At 47.4% G+C, this 26,887-nt stretch overlaps 2 protein-coding genes across 4 annotated transcripts; one reads left to right on the top strand and one right to left on the bottom strand.

The window, feature by feature from the left end:
* Positions 1-1,629: 1,629 nt before the first annotated feature.
* On the bottom strand, positions 1,630-20,911 carry LOC105465265 (chaperonin containing TCP1 subunit 7). Of its 2 annotated transcripts, XM_011713599.2 has the most exons (13): positions 20,772-20,899; positions 15,136-15,422; positions 14,740-14,893; positions 13,999-14,105; positions 11,970-12,095; positions 10,763-10,815; positions 10,078-10,249; positions 6,625-6,789; positions 5,375-5,563; positions 4,649-4,746; positions 4,170-4,302; positions 3,188-3,394; positions 1,630-2,000 (listed from the first exon to the last, which is right to left on the bottom strand). In XM_011713599.2, the coding sequence occupies exons 3-13, from the start codon at positions 14,765-14,767 to the stop codon at positions 1,779-1,781; spliced, it is 1,500 nt and encodes a 499-aa protein (XP_011711901.1). In that variant the 5' UTR covers positions 14,768-14,893; positions 15,136-15,422; positions 20,772-20,899; the 3' UTR covers positions 1,630-1,778. The 2 variants fall into 2 exon arrangements, with proteins under 2 accessions (XP_011711901.1, XP_011711900.1); XM_011713598.2 differs by lacking the exon at positions 15,136-15,422 and having other exon boundaries at positions 20,772-20,911.
* Positions 20,912-21,057: 146 nt separating this feature from the next.
* On the top strand, positions 21,058-26,818 carry LOC105465264 (protease associated domain containing 1). 2 transcript variants are annotated; one of them, XM_011713597.3, is made up of 5 exons: positions 21,058-21,880; positions 24,625-24,725; positions 25,258-25,367; positions 25,857-26,024; positions 26,250-26,818. In XM_011713597.3, exons 1-5 carry the CDS (start codon positions 21,814-21,816, stop codon positions 26,368-26,370), a joined length of 567 nt encoding a protein of 188 aa, XP_011711899.1. In that variant the 5' UTR covers positions 21,058-21,813; the 3' UTR covers positions 26,371-26,818. The 2 variants fall into 2 exon arrangements, with proteins under 2 accessions (XP_011711899.1, XP_011711898.1); XM_011713596.3 differs by lacking the exon at positions 21,058-21,880 and adding an exon at positions 21,892-22,048.
* Positions 26,819-26,887: the final 69 nt, after the last annotated feature.

Genomic DNA, 26,887 nt, shown 5'->3' with positions numbered 1-26,887 from the left:
CCACACTTGGTCATCTGTGTTATCATGGTCTTTCTGCAGCTCAAGTGTACAAAGGCAGGTGACCCAGTGGAATGAAGTATTAGCAAGACTTGCCAGCGGGCACAGTTGCTCACACCTGTAATCCTAGCACTTTGGGAGACTGAGGTGGGAGAATTGCTTGAGCCCAGGAATTCAAGACTACTCTGGGCAACATAGTGAAACCTAATTGAAAAATTAGCTGGGCATGTGCCTGCAGTGCTAGCTACTTGGGAGGCTGAGGTGGGAGGATATTGAGCCAGGGAGGTGGAGGTTACAGTGAGCTGAGATCACGCCACTGTACACTTCAGCTTAGGTAACCGAGTGAGGCCGTCTCAGAAACAACAAAAACTTGCCTCAGGACTGCAGAAAAGCCACCTAGGGTTACTGTCCTGCCACCGCTCAACCCTGCTTTCAGTGTGTGCATCCAGAGGAAATGCCTTGAGATACATCACTTCTGACTCTCAGCTGGGAGAGTACCTTCAAGGGCAAATTCAGCACCAGTACAACAGGGCAGCAGGCACTGCCCATCCCCTCCCTGGATTGGCTGCCTCCTCAGGAGGCTCTGGCCAATCAGGCTTTGACTGTGGGAGATCAGGTTGCCATCATGGTCTGGCCTTGACTTCCTCATCCAAAATGCCCTTGTGCCCCTGACTTGATTCCTAGGGTCTCGAAATATTTAAAATCAGAAAAAAGAGTAAGTGTTTTAGGCTTAAATTGTGTCCCTAACATCAAGTAAAATGAACATTTAAGTCTCACTACTCTTTGAGACAGCTACTCTTACCCTGTCATACAGGTAGAATAGCAGAGGCTCAGAAAAATTAGTCTACCCAAAGACCATCAAGTTAGGAGGAATGCCAGATTCCAAAGCCTGGACCTGCCCACCACCCTCTGTGCTTTTGAGTCCATCTAACCAGGAGTGACTGGGTTCAGAGAATTTTTTTTTAAATATCCCTTTCCAGTTTTAGCTAGCAAGTCTCAATGGCTGACAATGACATCATATTTACCTCCAGCTTTAACAACAACCAACTACAGAAGGGTGCAGGCCAGCTATCAGGACCAGTGTAAATGAGGAGGATGTTAGACACTGCTGGATTTCCAGCTCATCTGTGCCAGCCATTCCAAACTCCCATTGGTCACAAGAAAGCAAAACCACCAAGATCACTGGGGGCTAAAAAGACCAGGGGGATGCTTTCAGTCATCTCCTTAGACGATTTCCAAGGGATCACTAGAGTTTAGAGAGCATGAGACCCTCCCTAAAACACCCTTCTCACAGTCTTGAGTAAGAGGGAACAAAAGACTAAACCAAAAGAATATGGAGATAGAAGGGGCAGACAAGGTAATATAACCCATTTACTCAAACCAGAGAAACCCTGGGAGCAGTGCCTGGCTAGGCCAGGGCTAATACGATGATGCTAGAAGAAAGCAACTGCATGTTGTCCAGCCACTTCTGGAACGAAGAATGCAACCATAGTGAAACTTCCAGACAGGGGCCACTCTAGTGGAGCTGACTCCATAATGCTCTTGTCTCCCTGTTGGACAAGTGCATGTAAAGCTAAAATTCGGAGCTACAGCCAGACATTTATGAGTACTGTGCCAAAATAATTTACAAAGTTATCCGAAGTCTTACATTTTATTTAAATAGCCTCCAATGAGAAGAGAGTGGGCCAATTACTACCCCTTCCTTGTAAAATGAAGTAACCAAGCCAAGGAGAGTAGGTGCACCCAGCAGCCAGCCAGTCATGTGACAGGTGGGGTGCCTCTCAGTGCGGGCGGCCACGACCACGGCCCCGGCCTGCTGCTGGGGGAGCATCCACAGTTGAGCGGGGGTTCTTGATGGTTTCATCTACAGACACGATCAGGCACGCAGCCTCAGAGGCTGCTGTCAACGCATTGATCCGCACCATAGCTGGCTCCCACACGAAGGCCTCAAAGTTGTCAGCAATGTCCTCGTTGTTGATGTCCACCCCATACCACGTGCCCCCCTGAAAGAGTAGGAAAAGAAAGGAGGTAATATGAAACTGCTTTCAACTTTCCTCTTGTAAACTGGTACTCCAAAAGACACTGCTAGGAACCCACAGACTCTCTCAACTTGGTGGCATTTTGCTGAATACTGCATCTTCCTATGGCAGCATGTCAGGAACCTGGAAACACCCCTACTCCCGCCAACTCCTCCCTTTAACCCTGGACATACCACACAAGACCTCTGGGATCTTCTCCCAGGCAAGCTGTTGTGTTTCGGGGTAGCCCCATCCTCAGGTCACCTGAGGACTATATATCTATCAAACAATGAGTTCCCAAGATAAACAAGAATGACAAAAATACTATTCAATCTCTCATCTCATTGCTTCAAATAGCCCAATTTTATAGATGAGGCAAGTGAGACACAGAGATAAAGTCACTTTAAGCAAAAGTCCTAATACAAGCCAGAAGCAGGGTCATTCACTGGGTGCTGAGCACTTAACAAACCTACATCTATTTAACAAACGGAGAAATTAAACTCTCAGAGAGGTTGAAGTAACTAACCGAGGGTCACACTTGGAGGGCTCTGGAGGGCTTCACCACACTGATAAGCCCACTCCATGCAGTCAGCGTATGCTTCCAGGAAGGTGGATGCAAGGTTCCTCCTGTGGTACCATGAGGAGCATCATACTCTTTTTTTTTTTTGAGACAGAGTCTCGCACTATCACCCGGGCTGGAGTGCAATGGCACGATCTATGCTCACTGCAACCTCTGCCTGCTGGGTTCAAACGATTCTCCTGCCTCAGCCTCCCAAGTAGCTGGGATTACAGGTGCCCACCACCACACCTGGCTAATTTTTGTATTTTTAGTAGAGACAGGGTTTCACTATGTTGGCCAGGCTGGTCTCGAACTTCTGACCTCATGATCCACCCACCTCAGCCTCCCAAAGTGCTGGGATTACAGGCGTGAGCCACCGCGCCCAGCCACAATCATATTCTTGGTAGAAGCAATGAAGAAACCCTGGATCTCCAGTGCTAGCACCATGGCTTTCCTTCTGCCCTCAGAGGAGGCAGGTGGTCAGGTAGACAGGCTGGGTGGAGTTGCAGCCTATCTCCTGGGCTAAGCATGAACAGCTTGAGTAAGCACAGCTCACATTCAGAACCCAGCCCACCTGCCCAAACCCGGAACCCTGGGGAGAGAAAGGACCCACCTGGGCATGCCGAGCCCGCAGTTTGTTGAGAATGTTTGTGGCATCAAAGCCAGCATTGTCACACAGCTGGCGTGGGATAATCTCCAAGGCCTTGGCATACGCCCCAATCAACAGCTGCTGTTTTCCTGGAATAGTCCTTGAGTAATCCCGCAGGTACTTGGAGAGCTCCATCTCAATGGCCCCGCCACCAGCCACCACTGAATCATTCTGCAGAGATCAGACCTCTCAATGGAAGAAGGCCCCTGGTCCAAACTTCCATGCGGGGCCACTCAGTAGGTCCCTTCAGCCCAGAAAGAGTGGTTCTTCATTCCTTCCTCCATCCCAAGCCCCAAAAACCCAGACACAGTCCCTATCTAGAACATCCCAACTTCAACCTGCTGAACCTTATGGTTTCTATTTTCAAGGTCACCTGCAGCTCAAAGACATTGGCACAATTACTGGAATACCTGACTACATTAGATCCACAGTTTGCTAACAAAATCAAGTGTTTCTTCTGCTTGCTCTGTTGCCCAGGCTGGAGTGCTGTGGTGTGATCATAGCTCATTGTAGCCACCAACTCCTGGGCTCAAGGGATCTTTCCACCTTAGCCTCCCAAGTAGCAGGGACTGACTGCAGGCACATACCACCATTCCTGGCTAATTTTTTTTTTTTGTAGAGACAGGGTCTCGCTATGTTGCCCAGGCTGGTGCCAAACTCTTGGCCTCAAGCAACCCTCCCACCTCGGCCTTCCGAAGTGTTGGGATTACAGGTGTGAGCTACCACACCTGGCTAAAAGAACAAGTCTTAGCTTTCAAGGCAGGATGACCTATTTTTGAGAAACTGAGGCTCAGTTTCTCTACCATTTGTGGGGCAAATCAGGGCTCACCACACCACCCAGGAAAGGGCAGGTTATATAGAGAAGGAATAACCACACAAATCCAAGGTCTGATCAGCTAGGGAGATGAGAGTAGGCTGTGCAGGCAGGAGGCCATCAGCCCCGTACCTTGATGGCCCTCCTGACGATCATGATGGCATCATGCAGGGACCGCTCTGTCTCCTCCATAAACTGCTCGGCACCGCCACGGAGGATGAAGGTACATGTCTTGGCCTTGGGGCAGCCAGTAAAAAAATTGTACCTATGCCCAGGATTAAATAGTACACACATGAACTCTTGTCTGCCACCGTCCTACTGTATTGCTCTCACTGCCAGCCCTCCCAACACTCAGCAGCTGCTCTTACATTCTTCACTCAGGTTACCCAATCCCAACCTTACAGACGCTTTCTTGGAAAGGTCTACAACTGTACCACCAGGGCACAGAAGATTGTGGAGTCAAGGCTTTAGATCTTCCTGTAATGCTGTACATTATCTGAGCTCTTTATGGCTCAAAGGTGAGACTCTGTAAAACCTGTATACCACAGCCGAAAGATGGCAGAAGACCAGATCCAGGCGGGTTGTGAGCTCGGCCTGGGCCCACGGCTCACCTCTCGCCTCCAATCTGGGTCTCTTCAAACACCTGACATCGACCCAGCACATCTGCTGACAGAGCATTCACACTGGTCTGGATTGAGCCTCCACACGCCTAGGGAGCAAGGAAGGCAAGATCTAGCAGTGAAGGTTCCCGAGGCCAGGTAGCTTCCTGCCACCTCGTCTCAAGGCCAATTCCCATGCCTCTGCATTACCCACCCTTTCCCTTGACTTCCAGGCGACCCTTCCCCACCTCTGAAAGAGCAAAAAACCAAAACAGAACTAAAACACATCAAGGGCAAACAGGAGAAGTTAAAAAGGAGATAAGGACCCATTCGATTCAGCTTATACTCCCTCCCCTAACTAGGGTGGCACTGGGTCCAGCACCTGAACTCAGGAGTACTTTAAACCTAAAAGTATCGTTTGTGGGATGCTCATGAAAGGGAAGAAATCTGGCTAGAAGAATCCATATTTGAGTTTGTCCAGCTAATCATAGCATTACTGCTAGGTTCTCTCACAAACCAGATTTCTGGACTTGTTTTGGTTAGACTGAAGTAGTTTGTGCCACTGGGCACACACACATGGAAATGGAGTGCTTCCTGGAAAAAAAGAGTTATAAAAAAGAAAAAAACAGGGCTCAATTCACATGCCAACCTGACAGTACACTATCTGTTATACCAGGGGTCAGTGAAAACCCTTCAGGGCCACAAAGGCCAAGAAGCAGCCTGTGAAAATCTGGTTACCATCATTGTCCTCTTCAGATCCTCCTCAGGTACTCGGCCAGCACAAAACATGTCCCTGTCAGCAAAGTACTGGGTGGCCACATCCCCAATGGGGAGTTTGGACAAGACAACTTTGGCTCCAGAATGATGGATCTTCTCTAACTTGTCATAGAGAATGTTCCACTCAGCATCAACAATTGCCTGATAATCCTGGAGAGACCCAGAAAAGGATGAGAATGCTTTGGGGTGAAGGTTGACATATATGGTAAGGTAAAATACACCCACCCGCCCCCACCAAATAAAACATGCTGATTTATCTGGGAATTAACAGAGATAAACAGAATAGCCACTTCTCAGTCCAAGCAAACAAGGACCCCATAAGATGACTTACGAATCACCTGAAACTCCCCAACACAAAAACAGAAAGTAACCCCAAGGCTGAGAACCAGAGCTAGTGCTGTCAAGATGTGAGAAATAATTTAACCTGGCTGAGGTCTAGCCTCTTCTGAGGTGCTGGATTCATGGAGTTCCCAATAAGACCCCTTTGGCTGGGCACAGTGGCTCATGCCTGTAATCAGAGCACTTTGGGAGGCCGAGGCGGGTGGATCACCTGAGGTCAGGAGTTCAAGACCAGCCTGGCCAACATGGTGAAACCCTGTCTCTACTAAAAATACAAAAAAAATTAGCTGGGCGTGGTGGCACATACCTGTAATCCCAGCTACTCAGGAGGCTGAGGCAGGGGAATTGCTTGAACCCAGCAGGCAGAAGTTGCAATGAGCCGAGATTGCACCACTGCACTCCAGCCTGGGCGACAGAGTGAGACTCCATCTTGAAGGAAAAAAAAAAGACCCCTTCCCCAAGAACTGCTCAAAGATGGGTGACACGGCTACCTCCAGAGGTAGCCTGGGTAACATCAACAATGAGAGCACACCTGTCTCTGCAGCACCAGGTCTAGTCTAGAAGTGGAGGAACTCACACCTGCACCAACAAGAGGAACCAAAATACCAGGCAGGCTATGTAGCTATAGAGGCCCTGCCAACCCCTTCCCCAGAACCAGAGCATATTTCAACAGGTCTGCCCTATCCAAATTTCCTCAGGTCAAGGTCACTCAGGGAGAATATAGAGTATGGAAAGAAGGGGGCCTAGTACTTAGATATCAATATTCAGGGGGGCAGGAAGAGAAAGGGGCCCACAACAGCCATGAAGACCCAGGGCTCTGGCTCAGAAAGCTGTCCATTTCCATGCCCCCACCAACTGGTGAACCCACCTACCTCAACTGTGTGGACTCTTATCTCAGCATTGTCCTTCTCAGCTTTCAACTCGAGCTCGACATTCAAAAGGGCGATCTTAGGATTGTGGTACTTTTTGGGTTGCATTTCAAACCCAGCGTAAGAGAAAGTCTTCTTGAATGCAACACCAGCTACCAGCTGAGAATCCTGTTTTAAGAAAACAAACAATTTAACAGTTTGGTACTAGTATGAAATAAAATCAAGCTACTTTTTTGCTGGTTAGTGCTTATCCATTCCTGTGAACCTGAGCTAATGATGTCTTTATTTCACTGTTGTAACACAGCCTTTCTGTTATCATAAAATCGGAGACAAGGCCGGGCGCGGTGGCTCAAGCCTGTAATCCCAGCACTTTGGGAGGCCGAGACGGGCGGATCACGAGGTCAGGAGATCGAGACCATCCTGGCTAACACGGTGAAACCCCGTCTCTACTAAAAATACAAAAAATTAGCCAGGCGAGGTGGCGGGCGCCTGTAGTCCCAACTACTCGGGAGGCTGAGGCAGGAGAATGGCGTGAACCCAGGAGGCGGAGCTTGCAGTGAGCTGAGATCCGGCCATTGCACTCCAGCCTGGGCAGCAGAGCGAGACTCCGTCTCAAAAAAAAAAAAAAAAAAAAAAAAAAATCGGAGACAAATCTTTTTTTTTTTTTTTTAAACACCACAACATATTATTTCAGTTATCCCTTTAGCATTAAGGAAAATCATCTGGTTAGCAGAGGCAAAGCATGGTAAAGGCCTACTGGGCTGTCCTCTAAGACTGACTTCTGCAGCACTGGCCAATGGAGAATGCTCTACAAACTTCCATAAAGCACGCCAGAAGAGAAGCCAGGTGTTTACAAAGAAGGCGAAAGTCGTGCAATGCTACCCCCTTCTATGCCCCAACTCCCAAATCTCAAGTCTCCTCCTGCACACCTCCATGTACCCGTAACTTGCACTGCACCCTCCACTCCCATACCCCCAATAGCATGGATACTAGAGCCCTGACGCTTCCTCCCTCCAGAAGATGAAGCCAAAAGGTCATAAGAATCAGAAATACCCCGTGTAATTTCTAAGCTATCACTGCAGCTCCTCAGACCTCAATCCCTCAAGTTAGGATCTTCTACCACTTGTTCCACAACAGAGCTTCTCTGTGGGTTGGATTTAACAGCAGGGCATAATAGAAAGCACACTGCACTCAGCACTACCATGAGACTTAGGTTCCAATGTCAGATCCTTTCCTTATTAAATGACCGAGTCACTTCCCACACCATAAAAAAGGGTATTCAGTTCAATAACCTTTAGGTTCTCTGCCAGTGCTCATCTGCAATTCTAATCTATAATCCTGTAACCAATGGGTGAAGAGTATCTGTCCCCAATTCCTGCATCATTCAAATCCACAGCTTCCTAAAGGGAGTGATGCCTGAACTGAATGATGGATAAGCAGAAATTAGTTAAACAGAAAAAAGGAAAAAACGAGTGCTCTTAAGAGGTGGGAGGCAGTGCTGTGGAATCAGGGTATGAAAAGCCATTTGAAGTTGCTAGAATTTAAAGAACCAGCCAGTAAGGGAGAGAGAGGAGAAGCAGGCAGGGGCCAGTTTAGAAGGGTCTTACAGGCTCTGTTAATGCCTGGCTTTGTATAGGGAGTGCAGACGTCAGAAGGCTTTACGCAGAGGAATAAAGTAGGAGACTTCACCTTGCAAACAGTAAATAAGTACAATGGATTTAGGGGATCCAAAACTGGAAGAGGGGTGGCAATGGTCCCAGGAAAGAGTAAAGAGACAGACTCAAGAAATAATTCGGAAATCACGAGGAAAATGGAAAAATGGTAATTGACAGGTTGGAGTCAGAAGGGTTTTCAAGGATGATCCCAGATTCCTAGTTTGAATAAACGGTGGTGACACCAACTATGACAGGAAATACAGAAAATGCTATCACAGGACTGGAGGACAAGATAAAGTGTTTAATAGCAGTTAGATACAAGAGCATGAGACTCAGAGGAGAGGTGAGGACTAAAGATATGGATCAGGAAATTCTCAGTTAACCCTGGTAACAATAATCACTACCACTATTTATTGAATTCTGGGTCAGGTTTGTATGTATTTAACGAATGTAGGACAGTCTGGGAAAAACACAAGTGTGGCTTAGAGTCCCTGGCTTTCTTGCCAGGTAAGATTATTAGTCCTAATTTCTAGTTTAGTGGATGCCAATCTAATCTCAAGCATTTATGGAAGTAGGAAGGCCCAAGAGAAGATGAAAAATTGCTACTAAAGCAGTGAGTAAAGACAAAGTCAGCAAGCCATGATGAAGACAGGGAAATGGCTCAGATGACCTCCAGGTTCCTCACGGTTTTATGATATACAGAGAATCTCAGCCCACTGGTCTGACATGTGCCACAATAGGAGGGGAAATGGCAAAGTGGGAATGCAATTTGGGAGGGTAAAATTTAAAGAGAAGGGCCAGGCTATCTTTCAAGCTGGTCCTCCTCTACCCAAATCGCTTCAGTTGAGGTCACTGACGACGAGAAATAAGTACAGGAGGCCAGAGACTGCAAAGGCCAAAAGTAGCGTGGAGATACCAAGGACTTTTCCAGACAGACACTGCTGTGTTAAAAAGGAGGAGTTCTGCTGTCCAAGACAGTAGCCACTAGCTACGTGTTGCCATTTAAATTGAAATAAAATTAAGATTCAGTTCCTCAGTTACATTAGTTGCATTTCAGGTGCTCAGTAGCCAAGTGTGGATAGGGCTATCATATTGGACAGTGCAGATATGTAACAGTCCCACCACCCTACAGAAAGCTCTACTGGAGGGTGCTGAGTTAAGAGCTACACATGTTAATATGGATCAGTTTCTAGAGTATGCTGTTAAATGGACAAAAGCAAGCTACAGAACACTATATAAGCAATCTTTTGTCTTTAAAAAACAGTATTTACATACAAGCTCATATATGCACAAAGTAATTCTGCAAGGATACACACAAACTAATAGTGGCGGTATATGGGGCAGGGGTAGCGCATGAAACACTTTAGGCCCCTTCACAGTTTGAAATATGTATCACCTATTCAAGATAAATGAATGAAAGAAGGGTGAGCTTAACAGTATCACTTAGGAGTAAACCAGTGAACTGAAAAATCCCTCTCAGATGCATTAATTGGGAGGTCACTGATAATTTATTTGAGCTAGTTCTACTACCCCCCAACTACCCACTGACACAGAGAACCTGAGATTCTGAAAATCATCCAGTCCAATTTTTCTATTCTGCTAACAAATAATATCCACAGAGGTTACCAAGTTTATCTAGTCACAGCCTCTAATGGCAGTACGGGAAGTACAATATAAGTCTGACTTCCTGCCTAACATGCATTCTCTTTACTCCTGTAATGAGTACCCTTCTGCCATATGAAGCTGTCTGAAGAGTCAATATGAAAGCAAGAGCTGTCTAGGAAGGTCACAGCAGGCTTACCTCGAGGGCTCCACCCTGTACCTTCTTGATTCCAATCATTTTAAGCTGCAGCAAATCATCGAGCATCATCACTGCATCCACCACCATCTTAGCAAAGAAAGCTTTCTGCTGGGAGATCAGCTTGGAGCTCAGAGCAGTCATGGCACACTTTTCCAGCAGCTTCCTCTGCTCCCTGGGACACAAGGGTAGAATCTGCATCAGGTCTTGAAAACCAAATCCCTCTTATCTGATTCTATTACCATGTGGAGGTAGTTCCCTTCCAGTCTCTAAACTCAGCCCTCTCTAACTTCACCTTCTGTATCTTTAGGGCAGATTATCAGTGACAGATGGTGACTGCAGTCAAAGATCTCATATGTGGCAGCTTTTAAACTACAGTCGACAGCTTCTTTTGTGCTCTGTGGCCTGGGACACAGCCAAGGGTCCGGCATGAGCCAAACAGCTCCAGGCACATAGAAGAACTGCAGCATGCTTCTGCATCCAATTTGGCCACAGGAAGTCAGTCAAGGTTCTGACAAGGGCCTGACGTGGTAACTCGCACCTGTAATCCCAGCACTTTGGGAGGTGGAGTTGGGAGATTACTTGAGCCCAACAGTTCCAGACCAGCCTGGGCAATATAGCAAGGCTACGTCTCTTTAAAAAAAAAAAAAAAAAAAAAAAAAAAAAAAAGGGCCCACTACAGACTTACACTTTATCTGCCTTCTTCACAGTCACAGCAATCTCTTTGATCTTGTTAACCGCCTGCCAAGAACAGAAGTTGAATGAGTTTCTCATGCTAAAGATGAACTGCTGAAATGGACCCCAATCTCTCGATAGTCCCGAGTCTGTTTACTCCCAAATCCTAAGCATTTATACTTTACAGCTGAAACAACACTTCTAGGTATTGTAACTGCTCAGAAAAATGTAAAACTCTATAGTTCAGAAAATTCCAAAAGTCAGAAATGCAGAGTGGGTATACAGTTCTGAAGAATCAGGGTGCTTCCAAGATTTTGTTCTGGGTCTGCAGGTAACACACTACAACAAATGAGTGGAAACAGCTGTGACAGGAGATTAAGCCAAATCTCCTGGCTTACTAAAAACACCTATGACAACTTCTACCACTTTATATATTAGTTATATATAAAACATGCTACAAATATATAAACTATTTATCTTTTCCAAAGTACTCCTCATATATTATTTCATTTTTTTTTTTTTTTTTTTTTGAGACGGAGTCTCGCTCTGTCGCCCAGGCTGGAGTGCAGTGGCCGGATCTCAGCTCACTGCAAGCTCCGCCTCTCGGGTTCACGCCATTCTCCGGCCTCAGCCTCCCAAGTAGCTGGGACTACAGGCGCCCGCCACCTCGCCCGGCTAGTTTTTTGTATTTCTTAATAGAGACGGGGTTTCACCGTGTTAGCCAGATGGTCTCGATCTCCTGACCTCGTGATCCGCCCGTCTCGGCCTCCCAAAGTGCTGGGATTACAGGCTTGAGCCACCGTGCCCGGCCATATTATTTCATTTTAATGTCACTACTCAAATTAGAGATAGCAAAGAGAGAAAGTAAGGCCTAGAAAGATTAAATGACTTGTCCCAGATCACAAATGAAGGTTAGAGGGCAAATAGTTAGGTCTCAATATACACCATGAGGTACTTGATAAAAACTAGTCCTTACTAAAAGACTATGTCTACATCATAGTCTACCAGGCTGACTCTAACCTGAGGCTTAAAAAGATTAAGTAATACACCTCATCAAATGGCTACAGAATAGTAGAACTGAGATTACTAGGGAGATGTCAGAAAATGCCCAAAGTACCCTGTTCCCCAGTCCCTCCACACTCCTGGAAAGAAATTCCCCTTCCTAAGAGAAATGTGAAGGTGCCCAGACACAAGGCAAGGTTAATCAGTACTGCCCATACCAGCTGGGTGGCTGTGCGGAAAGCTCGAATGATGATCTGGGGGTGTAAACCTTCCTCCACATAGGGTTTCACTTGCTTCAGAAACTCTGCAGCCAGCAAGGTCACTGAGGTGGTGCCATCACCCACCTGGAAGATGACAGGAAATACACGTTTTCTGATGTTCAGGGAATAAAGCCCTGAAACTCCATTTTTAGGCACACTACCCATTTAAACTGAGTATTCTTTAAATGGATGTCAAGCTTTTTTCTGGAAGCACAGGTTTTTGCAATAAGTAGAAAGAAGGTAATGGTAGTTAGATATCCATCATGTCAAATAGTCCTGGGCTACAAAATTAATTCCCCAGACAGCCCCATTCTCTAAAGAGGGCTGATGTGGACAATCACATGTTCTCAGGGTATAAAATTACACACATGAATTAAGTGAGAGCTTATGTTACGTACAAGGCATTGTGATAAGACAATCATTGTCATGCGTATTATAATACAGTACTTACAAAAATCATGGTACCAAGAAGCATGAGACAAACATTGTTTAAGAACCAAAAGGTGGTTGGGCACAGTGGCTCACACCTGTAATCCCAGCACTTTGGGAGGCCGAGGCAGGCGGATCACCTGAGGTCAGGAATTCAAGACCAGCCTGGCCAACATGGTGAAACCCCGTCTCTACTAAAAATACAAAAATTACCTGGGCGTGGTGGTGGGCGCCTGTAATCTCAGCTACTCGGGAGGCTGAGGCAGGACAATTGCTTGAATCCAGGAGGCAGAAGCTGCCGTGAGCCGAGATCACACCACTGCAATCCAGCCTGGGCAACAAGAATGAAACCCCCTCTCAAAAGAAAAAAAACACAACAAAACTGGGAATAAGCAGATTACTAGTCTGCTAATCTTTTTTAGATGGTACTTTTCTGTGATGGGATCTAAACCCTACTTAATGAGGGTGAAAAAAAGAGCTTTCAAGAAAATTGGATAAACTTAAAACCAGAAGAGATTAATTTCGGTAGCGACGGGGTCGTGCTATATTGCCCAGGCTGATCTCAAACTCCTGGATTGAAGCAATCCTCCCACCGTGGCCTCCTAAAGTGATAAGATACAAGCATGAGCCACCATGCTCAGCCCAGAAATTTATTTTTAACTTCATGTATCTTCACTGTGTAAGGTAAGAAATTCTCATGGGGCAAAAAAAAAAAAAAAAAGGTTACTACAGAGAAGGTTTAAGTGGCCAGATTTCTGGACCAAAAGGTATTATTCCCTCATTGAAGACAAAAACAAATCAAATCCAGACTCTTCTCACTTTAATTTTAAATATGCTATACCTATTTTATAGGCTAGTGGGTCCTAATAAATCTTTTAATATAACTTTAGGACATATCTGTAGTATACTTATTTTACAGTGCTCTAAAATACAAAACCTGTCAACACATTTATTAATACTCCAGGGTTAGAATTTATTTTTAAAAGACAGAATGGCTAATGCCATGAATTATACACTTAAAAATGGTTACAAGAATAAATTTTATGTCTATTTTATCATCAGTTCAAAAAAATAAGCCTGGTGTACTGGGAAATGCCAGTAGTTCCAACGCCTAAGGAAGCTGAAGTGAGAGGAGGCTTCAGCCCAGCAGTTGAAGGCCAACCCAGGCAACATAGTAAGACTCCATCTCCTTAAAAAAAAAAAAAAAAGGGCAGATTGGAATCCTTAGTTTACAGCCCCATTTTATAAGCGATGAGAGGTGGAATTATTTAACCTAGCAACTCAAACAAATGACAGCACACAACCTGTTAAGGTCTCAGGCAGTAGACTGATATCTAAAGACTGTTGCCATTCACCAATGTATTAACGGATATGAAAAACTACATGTAATGAAATAGTATGAATTTTAAAAGGCTAATAATTCTAAATACTTTTATAAGCATGTATTACTTGTACAATTATAATTATATAAAATCTTTAAAAAATTTAATAGAGGAGAACTAAGGAGCGAGCAAGCATGTGTTTCAACCTCCATTTAAACACACAACTATTTTCCTACCTCAGCATCTTGGGATTTGGCAATGTCTACCAAAGTCTTTGCTGCAGGATGGACAACATCAAGAAGTTTCAGAATTGTGGCCCCATCATTAGAAATTGTTGCTTTGCCTTAAAAGAAACAAACAAAAATTTAAAGCCCCTTTCTTAAATGCTGTCTTCAAGTTGGACCTAGAGACCAGGTACACTTTACTGGGATGGGGCAGAAGGGATCACGACAGGGCTGAAGGGAAAGGATACCTATCTGATCTTTCTATACAGAATTCGCTCTGTACACAAAGGGTCTAAAATCACAAGCTTTTGAAGACCACAGACTCCCAATTTTCCTTGAAGAGTAATTAATACATATCAACTGGATACAAAGAAGATTTTTTAAATAGAAGTAACCACTCAGATATTCTTACCACAGTTGATACCCTCACACATCAATATACCAAGATATAAACAGGAATTTTCTTGTCTTGATAACAATGGAAGTGACCACAGGAAACTCCAGATGGTTCTATTTCATGTTTCTAGGCCATGTCTCCCTGTGAGGCAACAGGCTTTTGAGCCTAGGTTCTCTCATATATTCCCACATGGGCTCAGCAGTCAGGACGATATAAGAATTGCAACTGCTTCAGAGTGAGTCATCTTTCAACGATCTTAAAAACAGTGGGATTTCTGAGACCAACGTATGCTAGTCCCAAACACCCCCCAGGAGCCTCCTCTCTGCACATAGGCCTGAGGAACTCTGTAGACTTACCTCTGCCATCCACAATAAGCTTGTCCATGCCACGGGGACCCAGGGTGGTTCTTACAGCTTCAGCAATCACCTGGCAGGCACTGATGTTACTCACAAGCTGGGGTATGCCTTGGGAGCTATCAGTCCCCTCTTTCAATAGGATAACTGGTGTGGGCTAGAAAAGAAAGAAAAATTAACTGCTTTTAATAATCATCTATCATAATGAGACTGGCAGGGGAAAGGGGAAAATGCTCCCATCTCTCCCTTAACAGAATTATCTAGAGGTCTTCTTAAACCACATTCCCCCAACTGTCTACCACATCCATTCCCCAACCAGCCTCTACCTCCAGAGACACTATTAAATTTAGCCTACCCTGCAGGTATACTAGACAGGAAAATGGTTTGAGAAGCACTGACCTCGTCTAAAAAGAACAAATCATGAGTTCTCCAGTGCCCAGCTGAATGACCATGGCCTTTTCAACTTCTGACCTTACTCCCTGTGCGGAGGAATTAGGTCACAACACAGGAGGAAGAGGCAGACCCTGCTAAATGTTCATCCCGCAGCAAAACATCCACTTGTCTGTGTTACAGCTCAATCTTAGGGAAGCAGATGGGGCACTGATGCAAAATGCAAGATGCCAAGAGCTTGAGGTGTTGTCCTGGAGATGCCCAGGCAGTCAGCTTTATATAACAGTGATGTTCAGCTGCAGTGTAGGAAAACAGGCAGAGAAACAAATAGTACCTTTGCCCTGTTTTGAAAAATGATGGCAAATCTAATTCATATAGCAATGTTTCCACCTCTCATGCTGGCTCAATAAAGTTTCTGTGTGACTAATTTCCAATCAGATACCCCAAAGAAGTTTCTCTCTTTCTACATTGCATTGGTCTCCAGAACATTCCCTATCCCTGTAAGGGCTTCATTTGCAGACCTGCTTTAGAAACTCTGAGAAACAGGAATACTTGCTTGTTTTAAAGGGCCTGCTCAGATATATTTGCTCCAGTGACCACCTTTATTAGCACAGAGGGTAATTTCTCAGCTTAGCAAACCAGAGTACTTTCCCTCTGCATTCAAATGTGAGCCTTCAGAGATGAGCCCACAAACTAGATCCAGTCTTCTCAAGTGTTTCTGGCTAATTTTGTGTGTGACACAGAATGCAGTAGGATAAATACTATTTCAAAACTTTTATTGTGTTTAAATTTGTTACTAGGCTATGATTAAAAATGTACTTCTTGGCCAGGCGTGGTGGCTCACGCCTGTAAACCTAGCATTCTGGGAGGCCAAGGCGGGTGGATCACGAGGTCAGGAGGTCGAGACCATCCTGGCTAACACGGTGAAACCCCGCCTCTACTAAAAATACAAAAAATTAGCCAGGCGTGGTGGTGGGCACCTGTAGTCCCAGCTACTCGGGAGGCTGAGGCAGAAGAATGGTGTGAACCTGGGAGGCAGAGCTTGCAGTGAGCCGAGATGGCGCCACTGCACTCCAGCCTGGGCGACAGAGTGAGACTCCCTCTCAAAAAAAAAAAAAAAAGGCCGGGCGCGGTGGCTCAAGCCTGTAATCCCAGCACTTTGGGAGGCCGAGACGGGCGGATCACCAGGTCAGGAGATCGAGACCATCCTGGCTAACGCAGTGAAACCCTGTCTCTACTAAAAATACAAAAACTTAGCCGGGCGAGGTGGCAGGCGCCTGTAGTCCCAGCTACTCGGGAGGCTGAGGCAGGAGAATGGCGTGAACCCGGGAGGCAGAGCTTGCAGTGAGCTGAGATCCGGCCACTGCACTCCAGCCTGGGTGACAGAGCGAGACTCCGTCTCAAAAAAAAAAAAAAAAAAAAAAAAGAGTATTTCTTACTGTGGCATGCAATAAAAAGTTTGAAAGCCATCGCCTAGTCCTTACAGGCACATGAGATGTCTGAGCAAGGAAGGCACAGGAAAGCACAGGGTTTTCCCAGCCTAACAACGAGGAGTGAGGAATTCCTGCCAAAGACAGAGTCTAGCCACCCAGGAGGCTGATTCCTTATTAACTGGTCAATTTCTTAAAAAGCTCAACTCTTTTGGCCAGCACAGCTGGAGGGTAGTAATCAAGAGGAAGACTGGAATAAAGCTGAAGAGGCAGGCAGGAACCAGATCACATACCCACTTGTAGACATACTATGGTGAGGAGTTCAGATTTCATTCCTAAAAAGGAAAGCCCTGGGAAGCTTTCAGCAGAGGAAAGGCATACTGTGATTTACATAAAAACAAAAACCACTGTAGAAAAAAGAGGATCACTTGAGCTCATGGAGTTCAAGATCAGCCTGGGGAACTGGGCAAGACCCTGTCTCTACAAAAAGAAAATGAAAGATACCCAATAAACTCCACGGAATAAGAGAGTGGGAGTAATTTAATATATTATTCTTTTTTTTTTTTAAATATTTCTAAGAGACAGGGTCTTGCTCCACCATCCACGCTGGAGTGCAGTGGTGAGATCATAGCTTACTATAAGATCAAGCCTCCTGAGCTGGGCCTCAACGCATGTGGTACCACACCTGGCTAATTTTTTAAATTTGTATTTAAAAAACGTCACCCAAGCTGGTCTCCAACTCCTGGCCTCAAACAACCCTCCCGCCTCAGCCTTCTAAAGCACTAGGATTACAGGCATGAGGCACCATGCCAGGCCCTCATTAATTTTTTTTAAATGTTTGTCAAATAATCAAACATTACTCATTTTATTTTTTATTTTAAAAAGAATGCTTGTCATGTAAACCCCTACATTTGGGGTCAGGCATCAACTGAAGGGAAAATTCCTTCCTTTTGCTGGAGTGTCCCAGGTCTGGTGGCAAGAAATGGCTTCTCTATACTGCCAGCATTCTTCCTGGCCCAGTCCGTGGCACCTTCTGTAAGGGAAAGATGTGTGTCCTGAAAGGCCCCACCATCTGTCAGTCTTGCTGAATCATTCCTTATGGCAGCCCCAAGTCTTCTCTGGTCCACCCCTGCCACAGGTGGAGTATTACACTTTAAATCAAAAACTAACATTGAGTCTCAATCACTTTTCTACCACCTTCAACAGGTTCTTTCACCTCCTTAACAGCTTAACTTATCCAATGCTTATGTACACTTTTTCTCACCTCAACCTGCAAAGTGTACCCCCATCTAAAATAGTCACTGCCATCTTCTACCAAAACCACTTTCTTACCACCAGTTCACCAATTCCTCAGGGCTCCAATTCTTCCAAGAAGTTTTCTCTACAGTAATAACAGGGGCATCTGAACAGGGGATCCCGTAACTTTCTCTTCACTTGCACTTGCTCACAACTTTTGTATTACTATCTATCTTAAGTATAAGCTTTCCAAAAACAAGGACCAGAATAACCTTAATTTGAAGAGTGCCAAGATTTGGTCACGCATGAAGCAATATTCAGCAGCTTCTGGGGCTGAAAATCCAACTGCTACTTGTAAGTGTTTAACAGTACTGGCTTCTTGACTTTTGGGGAGAAAAGCACTGTCAGTATAGTAACACTAAATTTACTTAGAGTTCTTAAGTACAATGCAAGCAGAGCTTGGAAGCAGCTAACCACAGATTCCCCAGGTTCTCTATGCTTTGTAGGCCCAGAAGAAATGGCAGGCTGGGTAGAGAGCGTCTATGGGGAGGAAAAGGTGGCAGAGCTGGGTTGAGTCAAACCAAGCCAAGCATGATATAGGTTCTCTTCTAACAGTTTCCCAGCAGCAGGCACTGTATGGAAAGTCCAGCTTCCGTCCCTTAGTTACTTTCAACCTCGCTCCTTTTTTTTATTTAATACTCTAATAAATAAGAAACAAGGTCGGGTGTGGTGGCTCATGCCTGTAATCCCAGCACTTTGGGAGGCCAAGGTGGGTGAGTCACAAGGTCAGGTGTTTGACACCAGCTTAGTCAACATGGTGAAACCCAGTCTCTCCTAAAAACACAAAAATTAGCCAGGCGTGGTGGCACACGCCTGTAATCCCAGCTACTTGGGAGGCTGAGGCAGGAGAATTGCTTGAACCTGGGAGTGGAGGTTGCAGTGAGCCAAGATCACGCCACTGCACTCCAGCCTGGGCAACAGCAAGACTCCATCTCGGGGGGGAAAAAAAAAAAAAGAAAGAAAGAAACAAAAGCAGACTCCAGTAATCCTGTCACAGGTATCATGGAAGGTTTTGGAATTTCAGCTTACTGATCTTCCTCTTCATCCTACTTTAAAACTTTCACTAAGCATCATTAAGCTTAATGGTTTACAAAACAAGAACAAGTGTGTATATGCCAAGGCACACAGCGCTCAACACCACAAAGGCAAGGACATACATTTTATACTAGCTGTACCAACATCACAGGACTGAGGTTTCAGGGGACCTTTTCACTTCTCTTTCGATTACAGAAGGATTCTAGAATACCAGGGGCCAATTTGAAGACAGGAAGACTCTTGGAGATAGAAGTTTTACGTTCCAAAAATGGGAAGGAGATATTAAGAGCCAATACAGCAGGGAAATAGTCAATCTGACAGAATAGGGGTCAGTTCAGGGAAAACCCAAGTGTGGTGACCGAGATAGAGCCCACTGGTGAAGTTTTATCACGGCAGAGAATGGCGGTTCTGATCCCCAGCTGTGTGAATGTGAACTAAAGCTCTTATGGAAGACTTGGCAGCGGGGTGGACTGATTACAGAGATGAAAGGAACCAAACAACCACCTCGCCAAGTAAGAGCTAACGTTGCTGAGTGCTTACTATCTGCAAGGCACACTGACAAACTGAGAACCAGAAATTAAATAACATGCTCAAAGTCACACAGCTAGTAAGTGCCAGAGCTAAGTTACAAACCTAGGCATTCAGTGTAGCTCCAGAGGCCTTACTCTAAACTGCTATACTATGCTGCCTCTGCATAGAAGATGAAGACTTCAAGAATGAGCAATGCTGGAGACATAAAGGGAAGAGAAGTACAGTTAAATGCGAATTTCCTTCTACGTTGGGTACAAGCGGGATTCATAGGGCATCTGGTAGAACACCTAAAAGGAGTCTGCCTCCCTAACAGGACAGGGAAAAGCTGCAGGAAGCAGGAAAACAACAGAAGATTGAGTCGGACAGGCCAAAATGAATAAGTGAACTGCAAAGTGCACAGAAAGCAGTATCTCAGTCAGGGTCAAACACCACCTCGGAAGCTGGCCCTACTCAACAACAACCCAGGAGATACCATCGAGGCTTGGGACCCACGGGAAGCATCTGAAGCTACGAGAGGGAGAAAAGAGGTGTGGGGAGTAGGGCTACAAGGAGCACTTTAGGTGGCTCCAGGACTCACAGCAACTCCCTCGCCCCATATTTTAAGAAAACGAGACCCAGAGTTAGGTAGCCAACTAGAAAAGTCTTTCTAATGTCACCGGAGTCCGAGCCTGGGTCTTCCCACCTCCGAAACAGTGTCTCCATCTGCCTTTCCCGTTCTCCTGGCTGAGAGGCTGCACCCCCCGGCAACCACCAGGGCTTGGTACATTCAGTAGGCACTAGAGACATTTATTTAATGACTGAGCGAGTGAGTGAATGAATTAAAAGTACTAGGGAAGGCGTCTGCTTCTCTGCACACTGCGGTGAGGGTCAGCGAGTGACCATAGTGAGTCCCTGGGCGGGCATAATATGAGGTCCCCAATGTGCCTCGGCCAGTTCTAGGAAGCACACGTCTTTATAGACTGCAAATCTCAGGGCAGCCCGGGCTTCCAAGTCTAGCGCCGACCGCGTAACCACGGCCGACCTGCACTGTTTCACGCAAGTCCCGGTCATGCGGGGCTCAAAAAGAGGTCCTCGACGTGGGTTTGCGGGCCCGAAGCACCCTGGGACTTGTAGTCCCCAACCGGCCCGCCCAGAGACTCCCCTAAAGCCCCACGCAGCCCTCGCCAACGGCTCCAGCGCCGTGCTCAGGCCGAGCCAGGCCGCGACTGCCCGGGGTGGCCCATAAGCTGGGGATCTGGGCGAGAACAGAGGCGTCAAGTAAAAAAGGATCCTACAGAGCAAGCCCCGGCCGAGTGGGGCCGGCCACCGGCCAGATAGCAGCTGATGGCGACGGATGCGCGAGACGCCACTCACCATCATTTTGGAAGCTGATTCAGCAGCCCGCCACTCTCCCCTCTTCTCCGAGACCCGGCCGCCCAGCAACCCACAATGCTTCGCGCAATAGAAATACCCAGAAGATTGGGCCGGGAGAGGAAAAGAACGGACCACTTCCGCTACTCTATGGTTCGCTACCACCGAGTCGGCTAGAAGGACCTGAGGCTGGGCTTCCGGGGCTCGCTAGTGAGGGGTGGTCATTAAAGAGGGTATCACCACATTTCGGTCGTGCTACTTTGAGCACGGAGGGTCTTTGCTCGGCCCGCATCACCTACTAACTTAATTCCACCTTCCTCCATCCCCGGGCACCAGACCAAGGAATGCAATAAAGGCAAAAGTGTGGGACGCAAAGTGTGGGATAGGCTGGTGCCAAAGCACTTTACGTGAGCGATCTCATTTAATCCTCATAACCCTATTGCGTTGGTCCTATTATTAAGGCCATTTTACTGATGAGAGAACGGAGGCTGACAGGTTACGGTGTCCAGTGTCATAGTTACACAGTGTCAACGGGGCGAGCGTGGGAAGCTGGCCCCAAAGCCCGTTTTCTGGCTTTGCACTGGCCAGAGGCTCCTCGTGGATGGCGTGCGCCAGGCCGCGTCCCCAGCGCGTATCCACGGTGAGCGCGCAAGCGTTGGTGGCACTGGGCGGAGAACCCCGTGGCGCAAGACGAGTGCCTTCCCGTGAAGGCGTGGGGAAGAGGGAAGCGCAGCTGGGAGAAGGCTAATCGTAGTCAAGCGAGGCGGCCTTAGAGTGGACAGGACCGAGACCGCAAGGACTAACGGCCATGACTATCGGCAGCTGAAGCAAGTCCGGTACCGGCACACCTCCAGTGCTTGTCCTTCGCGGCCCGCCCACCGCCCTCGAGGACCAGGAGAGCGGAGTCCAAACTGAGAAATGCTGGGGCGGGGCTGAGGCGAGGGCTGGCTGTAGCTGTTAAGAGTTTAAGCCAATCAGCCCCCGGCTCCACTTCTCTCTACCAATAGAAAGTAGGCTAAGGCGCAGAGGCGGAAAGTGTGGCTACATGAGCAGGCGTCGGAGCCAATCAGCCGTGAGCCTCGTTCCCGTCGTCCAGCCCGCGGCGAGAGCGGGTATGTGGGCGGGAGGCCGGGGCAGCTGTCAGGCTAAAGTCGGGAGAGCGACGCGCGGCGGGGCGGCGGTAGGAAACGCGGCGCCGGGCCGGGCCCTGGAGATGGTCCCCGGCGCCGCGGGCTGGTGTTGTCTCGTGCTCTGGCTCCCCGCGTGCGTCGCGGCCCACGGTGAGCGGCAACGGGTGGGACTGCGTTGCAGGGCGGGGCTGGCCGTCCAGCTTGCGCCGCGTCTCGGGTTGGGGGCCACAGGTCACCTTGGGGACCCCGCGAGTTCAGAGCAGGACAGGTCTGGGAGCGGGCGGCCGGAATAAGTGGGTGGTGGTCCAGGGACATAAGGTGGGCGCAGCCTGAGGCTGAAGCTGTGAGTCCTCAGCTTCCCACGACAAAGCAGATATCCCCACTCGCCCCTCCCCGCCCACTAGCGCCGACCCAGGTGACTTAGGGTGCGACCGGCAGGGACAGCTAAGGAAAGATACTACAGGCTGGAGATATAGATATGTATGTGAGCACTCACATGTACAGGAGCACACATTCCTACACGTGGGCACACACGCACAAACCGTTTACACCTACACAAGCACATAAATGTATACATCTGTGCACACACATGAGCACATACGTATACCCACAACTTACACAAATAAGCACACGCAAAGGCAAGCAAGGGTTGGGGAGGGACTGTTTGACGCTAGTCCAGGAAGGCTTTCTGGGGGTGTATTTGTATCTGACGGGGAGTCCCCACTCCCAGGACTGTATAGCCCAGTGCCAAGCCATGGGAGCTCTAACTGATGGCTTTGATTTGGGCAGTAAACAAAGACAGCTAAAGCCTTAATCAATCCCAGCCTTGGTACACAGTAGTGACTTAGTAGTTTGTTGATAGATCAATGGACTTGTGACAGCAGTTTTCTTTTTTTTTTTTTTTTTTCTTGAGACGGAGTCTTGCTTTGTTGCCCAGGCTGGAGTGCAGTGGCACCATCTCGGCTCACTGCAAGCTTCGCCTCCCGGGTTCACGCCATTCTCCTGCCTCAGCCTCCCGAGTAGCTGGGACTACAGGCGCCCACCAGCACGCCCGGTTAATTTTTTTGTATTTTTAGTAGAGACGGGTTTTCACCGTGTTAGCCAGGATGGTCTCGATCTCCTGACCTCGTGATCCGCCCGCCTCGGCCTCCCAAAGTGCTGGGATTACAGGCGTGAGCCACCACGCCCGGCCATGACAGCAGTTTTCATCCTTCAACATTCCGCAGTCTCTCTGGGTTAAGGAAACCAGGGACTCAAGTCCAGGTACAACATTAAACTTTGGTGCTGGGGAGAAGATCCCATGCCCCAGAAAAATCTAGTTGTCTGGAAATTCTCTTCCTCGGTGCTATGGAGCTGGATATAGTTGTTGTTCATTCATTCAGCAAAATTTATAGGGCTACCCCTATATTTACTTATGAAGTTATTAAGTGGAAGAGACAGATATTTAAAAATTATGAATCCAGGGCAGGTGCGATGGCTCTCACCTGTAATCCCAGGACTTTGGTAAGCCAAGGTGGGAGGATCACAAGCCCGGACAACAAGGCGAGACCCTATTCCTATTTAAAAAATGAAAAAAAAAAAAAAAATCAGCCTGGGCAACATGGCGAAACCTTGTCTCTACTAAAAAATACAAAAAAAAAAAAAAAAAATTAGCCAGGCATGGTGGCGCATGCCTGTAGTCCCAGCTATTTGGGAGGCTGAGGCATGAGAATCGCTTGAGCCTGCGAGGTGGAGGTTGCTGTGAGGCGAGATCGTGCCACTGCACTCCAGCCTGGGTGATAAAGTGAGACCCTGTCTCAAAAAAAGAAAAAGAAAAATTATGAAAGCTGTATAATTACAAATTATGTTGAAAGTCCCCATTTATTGAAGAGTACATTTGAATGGGTATGGGAGGGCAATCATGAGGCAGAACCTTTCTCTGAGGAAGTGACATTTAAGGTATGACCTGAAGGATGACTAGGAAAGAGTCAGGTAAAGGGGTGGAAGTAGGGTGGGGTGGGAGTAGGGGGCTTTCCAGGCTCAGGGAACAGCTTGCAGAAAGACCCAGAGAAGTGAAGAAACTGAAAGGTCTGTGTAGCTTGAACACAGGATGGAGAAGATGAGGTTGGAAGAGTGGTCAGGGGCCACAGCAAACAGGGTCTTGTAGGCCACAGTTTAAAAAGAGTTTAAATTTTAAATGCAAAGGGCAGTTATTGAAAGGTATTGAAACCCTAGGCATGGTGATGTGCTCATAATTGCTAAGATGTTTTCGACTTCTGGTGGTTGTCTGGGGAGCAAGAATGGAGGCAGGGAGGCCAGGTAAGAAGCTGAGCTGTCAGGACAAGAAATGATAGTGACTAGACTAAGGGGGTGGCAGTGGGACCAGAAAGTCAACTTTTAAATTTTAGTGAGAATTGCTTTGTATGCAGGTCACTACATCTCTACCCTGAAATTCCCAGGTCTTCAGAGCAAAAATATTAACCCTGGAGCTCTCAGTTTTCCTGGCTTACTGTGTAAGCAGCAGCAGCTGATATAAACCTCTGGGGTTACTAACTTTGCATCAACTCTATCCTCCCCAGGACAGAAACCATCTAGCCCCCAACCCCGCCACTAGAGGACCCCGTTGGCTGAAGCCAGGCCCCTGCGTCCAGACTATAGCCAGCCCAGCTGAAGACACGGGGTCTGGGATCTGAACCTAAACCAGTTTGTTCCTGGGAGGCTTCTTACCTGTACTCTTTATCCTTCAGGCTTCCGTATCCATGATTATTTGTACTTTCAAGTGCTGAGTCCTGGGGACATTCGATACATCTTCACAGCCACACCTGCCAAGGACTTTGGTGGTATCTTTGTAAGTTAAGGGAGACACCTGATCTCTGATCCTCAACCTCCCTCCTCCCCTCACTGAGCTGCAGTGACCCTCTCATCCCACCTGAGTGCGGGACAGGGAACGGAGCAGAATCAGCTCTGCCTTCCATGAGCTGCAGCACAGAAAGGAAGCTCTTCCAGCTACTCCCGAGTATAATATAGACCTAGGCACCATGGAGGGACAAGTTGTCTTTTTAGGGGACATGAAGGGAAAAGCCAAGAGCACCAGCTTCCTCTGCCAGCTCCACCTCTGAACTATGTGACTTAAGGCAAGTCACTTCCTCTCTCTGGATCTACAACCAACTCCCCTGCCTATCTCATGGAAGGGTAGGGTGGTGTAGGACAACCAGATAGGCCTTTGCGATAATTAAGTAAAAATGTTTAAGTGTCTGGCGATACAGAAACCACTCCATGTTTCCTTCACACTTTACAAGGTGCCAATAAGATGGGATTGTCAGCCCAGTCCTAAAGCTGGTATGTCTCATTATACTCTCACCTCTCTAAATGTTTTTCAGCACACAAGGTATGAGCAGATTCACCTTGTCCCCGCTGAACCTCCAGAGGCCTGCGGGGAACTCAGCAACGGTTTCTTCATCCAGGACCAGATTGCTCTGGTGGAGAGGGGGTAAGGAGTGGGCAGGCAGGACATGAGGGTTGAGCAGGCATAGGGCAGATTCTGAGATTACTGGTGGTAGTGCTTTGAAAGAGCTGTTTTTGAAAATTTCATCTTTTTAAGGGTCTTTGAAAAATGTCTAGCCTGGGCCAACATGGAGAAACCCTGTCTGTACAAAAAATACAAAACTCAGCTGGGCACGGTGTTGCACACCTGTGGTCCCAGCTACTCAGGAGGCTGAGGTGAGAGGATTGCTTGAGGCCACGTTAAGGCTGCAGTGAGCCGAGATCATGTCACTGCACTCCAGCCTGGGCAACAGAGCAAAACCTTGTCTCAAAAAAAAAAAAAAAAATTCTAAAATTATCCATGCTTTTAGCTATTTACCTATGAGCCTTTATAACAAATTCTTCAGAGTCTGCCTTCTATACTCCCAGGGTGATGGTCTGGTGAAGGGGGAGCTAGGACCTGTCTTTCCTTTGGTCTCATCACCACCTCTTCCAGGGGCTGCTCCTTCCTCTCCAAGACTCGGGTGGTCCAGGAGCATGGCGGGCGGGCAGTGATCATCTCTGACAACGCAGTTGACAATGACAGCTTCTACGTGGAGATGATCCAGGACAGTACCCAGCGCACAGCTGACATCCCCGCCCTCTTCCTGCTCGGCCGAGATGGGTGAGGGCTCCTTGCCTCTGGCTTTATCAGCATGAGGCTGGGCGCCATGACTTGGGGAGGTCAGGGGTAATCACCAGTCCCTTCTTGCAGGCCTCAACTTGGGGTACTTCAGTTAGAGGGTAAAAAAAGTTCTTGGGCTTTGAAACTCCCAGATTGATGGGGACAGTGGGGCATGATGGGGTACCAAGAAAGTGACCATCACCACTTCTCTTCATGCCCTCCCAGCTACATGATCCGCCGCTCTCTGGAACAGCATGGGCTGCCATGGGCCATCATTTCCATCCCAGTCAATGTCACCAGCATCCCCACCTTTGAGCTGCTGCAACCACCCTGGACCTTCTGGTAGAAGAGTTTGTCCCACATTCCAGCCATAAATGACTCTGAGCTGGGAAGGGGAAACCCAGGAATTTTGCTATTTGGAATTTGGGGAGAGCATCTGGGGACAAGTGGAGCCAGGTAGAGGAAAAGAGTTTGGGCATTGCTAGGCTGAAAGGGAAGCCACACCACTGGCCTTACCTTCCCCAGGGCCCCAAAGGGTGTCTCATGCTGCAAGAAGGGGCAAAAGACAGGCCCCAGGGCTTCTGGCTAAAACCTGAAACAAAAGGAGCTGCAGGTAGGCAGCCTGAGAGCCATCTGTGACCTGTCACACTCACCTGGCTCCAGCCTCCCCTACCCAGGGTCTCTGCACAGTGACCTTCACAGCAGTTGTTGGAGTGGTTTAAAGAGCTAGTGTTTGGCGACTCAATAAACCCTCACTGACTTTTTAGCAATAAAGCTTCTCATCAGGGTTGCAACTGTGTCCTAGAATAAGAGCACACAGGGGTGGGCAGGACCTTCAGACTCACTCATCTCATCCTATACTG

The sequence above is a fragment of the Macaca nemestrina genome, chromosome 13, assembly GCF_043159975.1.
Source record: "Macaca nemestrina isolate mMacNem1 chromosome 13, mMacNem.hap1, whole genome shotgun sequence".
Classification (NCBI taxonomy): domain Eukaryota; kingdom Metazoa; phylum Chordata; class Mammalia; order Primates; family Cercopithecidae; genus Macaca; species Macaca nemestrina.
This window is presented reverse-complemented; position numbering and strand designations above follow the sequence as displayed.